This window comes from Athene cunicularia (assembly GCF_003259725.1).
Source record: "Athene cunicularia isolate RWA chromosome 10 unlocalized genomic scaffold, athCun1 chr10_part1, whole genome shotgun sequence".
Classification (NCBI taxonomy): domain Eukaryota; kingdom Metazoa; phylum Chordata; class Aves; order Strigiformes; family Strigidae; genus Athene; species Athene cunicularia.
In genome coordinates, this window is record NW_020799112.1 from 2,247,039 (window position 1) to 2,254,408 (window position 7,370).

Below are 7,370 nucleotides of genomic sequence, written 5' to 3' on the forward strand. Positions count from 1 at the left end.
GTCATGAATGTCCACAGTCCAGGAAGGTAGAAAAGCAGGGACCAGCTGGAGCATGTTCCTCTTGGTGGGGTTTGCTGGGACAGTTTCCTCTTTAAAAGAGAAAAAAAATACTCTTTATAAAGGCTTGAAAGCCTGAAGGCAGGCTATAAATTTTGTATCCTCTCTGCATTTATAAAATATAAATGCTGGTGACACTCGTGAGCTGAAAGCCCAAACAACCAGCCTTCAGGATTGGAAAGATCCAGCTCTTACACAGAGTGGGAGGTGGTTTTTCCAGCCTCCAAATGGGCCGTGGTGCTGGGATGGACCCTTGGGCATCCAGGTGATGCTCCCCGGCATCCCAACCTGGCTCCAGTGGGCAAACGTCAGCCAGAGTTTTCTAGCTGGAGTCACATCTAGGATGAAACCTCCGTCCTGCTGCTTTTTGTCCTTTCGTTATTTTAAAATAGTGACGTTGGAGTGCCTGGCTGGTGGGAAGTGCTGACTCAGCGCTTTGGGGATGAGCTGCTCCTTGAGCAACACCCAGGGCCAGCTCTTTCTCGTCATCCCCACAGGGTGCTGGATGGGGGAATGGGGGACAGGGCTGAAAACACTGGCGATGGGGAATTCCCTCCACAGGGAAGCAGGGGTACCTCTTCTTAAAACAGCTTCCTCCAGATTTTAGCCAAATCCCTCTATGGACTGATGGAAGGGTATAGTTTATTCCCTATTTTCTTGGTCTGTGTTTCAGGCTGGTGGTATCTGGACCTTTTGATGAAATTTTTGCTCCACACCAGGTGTAAATTCAGAATTTGTCCAAAAATCATCTTGCAAACGGAGAGAGTTTGAGCTGGGGCCGTTTTGGGCACACCAGGTGTAAATTCAGAATTTGTCCAAAAATCAACTTGCAAACGAAGAGAGTTTGAGCTGGGGCCGTTTTGGGTGGCTGCATTCCCAGCTGATGCCTTCCGGTGCAGTGTCACCCAGCACTGCCCTCCCTTGGGTCCTGGCCACCTCCGTGGCAGTGTCATCAGGGTGGGTTTGGGTGCCATCTCGAGAGGCTTTTCTTCATCAACAGCCCCAGTGTTGGCTGGGAAGAAAACCAACCTGCCACGTGGGGCCCAGACTCTGCGGTGAGGGGCTTCGCTGGAAACCCCAGCACTCAGCTTTGGGTCCCCAAACTCTGTCCTTAGGCTGAGCATCTGAGCCTCTATTTCTCCTCTCTGATACCAAAAATAAAGTGACTTGTGATGTGTCCCTGCTCTGGGGGAAGGTGAAGGAGGTGGTGGCAGTGTGACGCCTTTTCCGGAGGGGTCCAGACATGGCTGCGGTGGAAATGGGGCCACGTTCGCACCCACTCTCTTCCTCCCCATGGTTCTGCCCCTTATCTTCTTCCTCCTCCCGTCTCTGCTGGCCTTGCCCCTCGTTTCAGTTCCTCCTTCCCAGAATATTTCAAGCTGCTGACAGCAGGGCTGGGAGCGGTGGCCGGTGATGGCCCTGAATCGTTACACTGAATTAACAAATACCTGGGTGGGTTTTGGGGTGCACGGGTGGGGGTGCCCTGCCTGCATCTGCGTGCCCCACTCCGTGTCCCCAGCCCGCTGTGACCCCAGCGCCCTGGCCCAAGAAAGCCTGGTTTGATGCTGGGGCTGGTGACTTCATCTCTTCCCGGGGGTCGAAGCGGCGAGAATAAAGCCGGGTTTGTTCCCCTCCCACGCACCAGAGCAGGATGCGACCCAGCACGGGGCCTCGGGGCGCTGCTGGGGGGGAGCACAGCACCCCGTGTCAGGGTGTCCCCCTGGGATTTAGGAGCGGGTGGGAGCGCCTGTGTTCCAGAGTGCCGATGGGTTTTATCCTGCAGGGAATAGATTTATTTTATTTCTTTTGGAGGCTGGGCCTGGGAAGCTCCCAGGGCTGGATGTTTCCACACGTGGGTCACCAGGCACCGTGGGAGAGTGGGGCTGCGGCTGAGTGGCCCCCAGTGCTGCTGGGGAGGGGACTGGGATGCTTGCCGAGGTGTGAGCATGGGACTCGGGGGAACTGCTCCTCGCTGGCTGGACCCCCTCACTGCTCCGTGCCTCAGTTTCCCTTCTTGGTGCTGCAGGGACCATGATCAGCTTTGCTGGCGGCCCCCAGAGGTGGGAGGAAGAGGCTTTGCAGGATGAGGCCGGGGCGATTTTGCAAAGCCAGAGGGGTTTGAAGCTTCTCCCTGCTGGTTCCCAGCTGGCCACCATGGTGCAGTAACTGCTCTGGGCTGGGGAATGGGCTTCAGCTGGTGCTGGAAGTCCTCTCTGCTCCCTTCCCACCCCCAGGCATCTCCATCCCTCTGTACTGTACTGTTTTTTTCCTTGGATTGTTGATGCAGATGCTGCGGTGGCCGTGCAGAAGGTAAAACCTCAGTGCTTAAGAAGCTGTATCCTTGCAAATACCTTATAATCTGGGTGAGCAGCTCCCTGCCAGCCTCGTCCCTGACTGCAGGGGGGGGCTGAGCGAACCCAGAGCTCCCACTTTCACATCGATTTGGGGCCATTTTGGAAGCAGCGTCTCAGACAGGGCCCCTTCCCTTCTTGGTGGTAGAAGCGATGCTCGCGTGGCCCAGGAGCCTCCTTTGTGGGGGAGCTGCTCCCTGTGCATTGTCCTTACACAACCCTACCTGCCGTGCCTGCTTCTCAGCTGTCCTTTCCCCTTCCAGGTCTCATGGTACCACGTGACGTGTCCCCCCTGTGAGATTTGCCCCCCCCAACCTCCTGAGAAGATGTCAGGGATGCAGGTAAGCACCGGGCAGGGAGGAGAGGCAGGGATGGAGCAGGCTCTGCAGCCATTCGGAGGCGGCCTCAGGGCTCACGAGGGACATGGGGACACTTGTCTCTGTCCCCCGGTGCTCCTGCAGAAGCTCAGCACTGCAGGGACCTGCGGTTTTGTGTGTGTGTGTGTGTGTGTCCCTCTCCATCCCTATCACAACAGAAAAGCACCATCTGAGCTCCCCTGGCTGCCCAAAATCCCCCGAACTGCTTCTGGTTTAAGTGAATCCTGTTTGGATTTACATCAGAGGGACAGGAGCCCCACGTGCCTTTAGTGGGGGTCCCTGTGGGTCAAGGGGGGCCGGGGGTGGGAGACGGGCCCAGCTGGGCTCTGACGCCCTCCCCCTCTCCCCGGCCAGGCCGTTTGGCCGTCCGGTACAGAATGTATCGCCAAGTACAACTTCCACGGTACCGCCGAGCAGGACCTGCCCTTCAGCAAAGGAGACGTCCTTACCATTGTTGCTGTCACCAAGGTAAGGCCATCGCCTCCCCACGGCCCCCCGGCGGCTGCTGACACACCCCTGTGCCAGGATTTTGAGAAGATGCCGGGAGCATCCCTGCATCCCGTGACACGGATGCGGGGTTTGCCGTGCTGGTGGGATCCCCTGGTCCCACTGGAAGTCCCTCAGAGCCAGCAGGGCAGGATTCAGGCCACATGTTTGGTTAATTAATTCCTGGCCTCGTTAGTTAAGGTTTCTCCAAAATGTAAGCCTCTCGAGTGCCTCCTGGGAGGTGGAGGAGGGAGGGGAGAGGCTCACAGTCCGGGAGCGATGCTGTGCTTAGTGCTGGGGGAGGAAAAAAGAGGGGCCCGTGGGTCAGAAGGCTCCGGGATGCCCAGCAGCCTGGGGGGCGGATAACAGTGACCCCAACAGGGCCACCAGCATTGGGATCTGCTGGCCCCAACACCGACCCTGCCCTCTGCGGCTGTCTCCTGCCCACCCCATCCTGCCTGCAGCCAGGCAGGGGGTGTCAGGGTGCTTGGGGACACACAGGCAGCTGCCTGGGGAAGGAGGGGCAGCGCTGACACCCACGAGGGCTCCTTTGGTGGGTCACTGCCACCCCCAGGGGCCACAGGCTCATCGTGACATCTCTGCTGTCCCCGCAGGATCCCAATTGGTACAAGGCGAAGAACAAGGTGGGCCGGGAGGGCATCATCCCTGCTAACTACGTGCAGAAGCGGGAAGGAGTGAAAGCTGGGATCAAGCTCAGCCTCATGCCGTGAGTATCCACCGGGGACTCTGCCGAGGCAAATCTGGGGGCAGCTGGCTTGGTCTGGAGCACCTCCACTGTGTCGGACCAAGGACCCTGTTGACTCCGTGTCCCAACAGAAGCAACATCACCTGCGGGCCTTAGCGACATTGAAGGGCAGAAGGGACAGGGGCTTTCCCAGCAGTGCTGATTTGGAACCCGTTGCCTCTGGGGAAGGCTCTGAGCACCTTTAGAGCTGCCTGCGATGCTGGGAAGATGATGAGTGGTTGGATCTCATTTCAAAATGGGTGTTTTACCCAAAGTTGTGGTTGTAAAGGCTGCTGTGAGGGGGGTTGCTATGGGGTCTGTGTAGGAGATAGGCAGACAGACAGATGGATAGATGGTTTTAATGTCCCTGCTGCATCCCAGAGCCACCAGTGACCCCCAGTCTGGAGGAGCCAGGGCTGCCATGAGGAGGAAGCCCCCAGGGGTGTGTGGAGGGGCTAATTCTTGGACTGGGGAGCAGGAAGGAGCTGTGTGGTGGGGTCGATGGGGCCAGCGAGGAGCACAGACAAGCTGGCCCCATGCAGGCAGGGCTGAAGGCTGTTCCACATCACCATCCCCCCCAAACACAGCCTCGTGGCGGTCCGGCCAGCACCTCCTCAGCCCTTGACCTGTCCTGTGTGCCCCGTTGCAGGTGGTTTCATGGGAAGATCACGCGGGAGCAGGCAGAGCGGCTGCTGTACCCACCCGAGACAGGGCTTTTCCTGGTGCGGGAGAGCACCAACTACCCCGGGGACTACACCCTGTGCGTCAGCTGCGAGGGGAAGGTGGAGCACTACCGCATTATCTACTCCTCCAGCAAGCTGAGCATCGACGAGGAGGTCTACTTCGAAAACCTTATGCAGCTGGTGGAGGTGAGATCTCACCTGGTGATGGGAGCTGCCACCGCTCCCGTCCCCCTCAGCCAGCCCTGGGGACTGTAGGTGTGAGCTTTGGGACACACGCATATGGGTCAGAGCTTGTGGGGCTGCAGGTGTGGAGCCCAGGAGATGGTGGGACCTTCTCTGCTGAGCCCAGGGGTCAGAGCTGCTGGGAACAGACCCCTGGGGCAATGAGGGGGGGATGGGAGGAGGCTACATGGACAGGGCAGGATGCACAGAGGACAGAGGGATCAGGCGGGGGGACAGGGACACCACCCCCCCACCCGAGCCCCCCACTGGGCCCATCCGTGGCCTCGTGCTGCCACCTGGTGGGATCCCCGAGCCCGGCATTGCCTTGGCAGGGACCCCCCACCCCAGGGTGTCATGCACACTGCTGCCTGTCCCCCGTGGCTGTGGTGGCCCGGCAGCAGGTCTGCCTCTCATCCCCGTCTTCCCCCAGCATTACACCACGGACGCGGATGGGCTCTGCACCCGCCTCATCAAACCCAAGGTGATGGAGGGGACGGTGGCAGCACAGGACGAGTTCTCCCGCAGTGAGTGACCGTGGCCCTTCCCCAGCTCCTGGGAACGCCCCCCAGCACCCCCTCACTCTCCCTTCTCCCCCGCGCAGGCGGCTGGGCCCTCAACATGAAGGACCTGAAGTTGCTGCAGATCATTGGCAAAGGGGAATTCGGAGGTGAGACCTGCGTCCCCAACGCTGTGGTGGCCCTAACGGTTGGGGGGGCTCCTCTGCCACCCCCCCAGGGTGATGGTGGGACCGCAGGAGGCTGGGATGCTTCCCCGTGCCTCCCACGTCCATTTCTCCTGGCTCGCAGATGTGATGCTGGGGGATTACCGGGGGAACAAAGTCGCCGTGAAGTGCATTAAAAACGATGCCACAGCGCAAGCCTTTCTGGCAGAGGCGTCCGTGATGACGTGAGTGTTACCAGAGGCGGGGACGATGCAAGGGAGGGGGCACCTCTGTCCGTAGATGCAGAGGCGGGTGGTCCCCGATGCCCTGCAGGGACCGTGGGAGCCCCCCCTTCTCCCCAAAACCCTGCTCTGAGCCCTCCCCCACTGCGCAGGCAGCTCCGACACAGCAACTTGGTGCAGCTCCTGGGGGTGATCGTGGAGGAGAAGAGTGGCCTTTACATCGTCACTGAGTACATGGCCAAGGTGAGACCCTCACCCCGGGCACCTTCCCCCTTCGCCCTCCTCCCCAGTACCCCCCAGGGTCCCAGGGCTTCACCCTAGCAGACCCAGCTGGGTTGTCCCAGCTTGGGTGACATCTCCCTGGGGCCGCTATGGTGTTTGGGGGTGGCATCGCTGGCTCTGAGAAAGCGACGTCATCCCTGGGTCGTGCCCCACGTGGGAGGGGGCAGCAGGTGGGTTGCTGACCCCGGTGGCACCATCTCTCTCCATCCCTCCAGGGCAGCTTAGTAGACTACCTGCGGTCACGCGGGCGGTCGGTCCTCGGTGCAGACTGCCTGCTGAAATTCTCCTTGTAAGTACGGCAGCGAGAGGCACCCAGGGTTGGCCATGCCCACCACCCTGACCTGCCCCCAGCGGCGTTTTGGGGCCACATCGCTAACCCCCTTCTCCCTCCCACCCCAACCAGAGATGTCTGTGAAGCCATGGAGTACCTGGAAGCCAACAACTTTGTCCACCGGGACCTGGCGGCGAGGAATGTCCTGGTCTCAGAGGACAACATCGCGAAGGTCAGCGATTTCGGCCTGACCAAGGAAGCCTCCTCCACGCAGGACACGGGGAAGCTGCCGGTGAAGTGGACGGCACCAGAAGCACTTAGAGAAAAGGTGGGTGGGAAAAGAGGAGGGTCTTGGGCTGTGGGGATGTGGTGGAGGCTGGAAAAAGGGGGCACATCCTGGGCTGCCCTAAATTTTTCATGCAGAGCTGGTGCTTGAGTCCTCGTTCCTGCTGTCTGGCCCCCAAAAAAGTCTGCCCTGAGGGTGGGGAAGATCTGCTGCCCACCCCCATCCCTGCCCGAGCCCCCTCACAGGGCTTCTGTCCCCTCTCTCCAGAAATTCTCCACCAAGTCGGATGTGTGGAGCTTCGGGATCCTCCTCTGGGAAATCTACTCCTTCGGGCGAGTGCCTTATCCGAGAATCGTAAGCGAGGACCACCCCCTCCCCTCGGGGCTGCTTTGGGGGGGACTGAACCCCTGTTTGTTGGGGGAAACCCACGCACCCCCATCCTGAAACCCCTCCCCTGTACCCCCAGCCCCTGAAGGACGTGGTACCCCGCGTGGAGAAGGGCTATAAGATGGATGCTCCCGACGGTTGTCCCGCCGTCGTCTACGAGGTGATGAAGAAGTGCTGGACCCTGGACCCCGGGCACCGGCCGTCCTTCCACCAGCTCCGCGAACAGCTAGTGCATATCAAAGAGAAGGAGCTCTACCTGTGAGGGGGGGGCTCGCCCACCCCGGCAGCCGGAGGGGACCCATGCTGGGGGGGGAACCGGG

The 7,370-nt window shown here is 60.1% G+C and overlaps 1 protein-coding gene across 1 annotated transcript; it reads left to right on the forward strand.

Annotated features, from left to right (window-relative positions):
- Positions 1-2,734: 2,734 nt before the first annotated feature.
- CSK (C-terminal Src kinase) lies at positions 2,735-7,364 on the forward strand. The gene is made up of 12 exons (XM_026856010.1): positions 2,735-2,749; positions 3,128-3,253; positions 3,886-3,998; positions 4,666-4,885; positions 5,352-5,445; positions 5,523-5,588; positions 5,728-5,827; positions 5,977-6,067; positions 6,322-6,395; positions 6,510-6,705; positions 6,931-7,017; positions 7,130-7,364. Exons 1-12 carry the CDS (start codon positions 2,735-2,737, stop codon positions 7,310-7,312), a joined length of 1,365 nt encoding a protein of 454 aa, XP_026711811.1. The 3' UTR covers positions 7,313-7,364.
- The last annotated feature ends 6 nt before the right edge of the window (positions 7,365-7,370 follow it).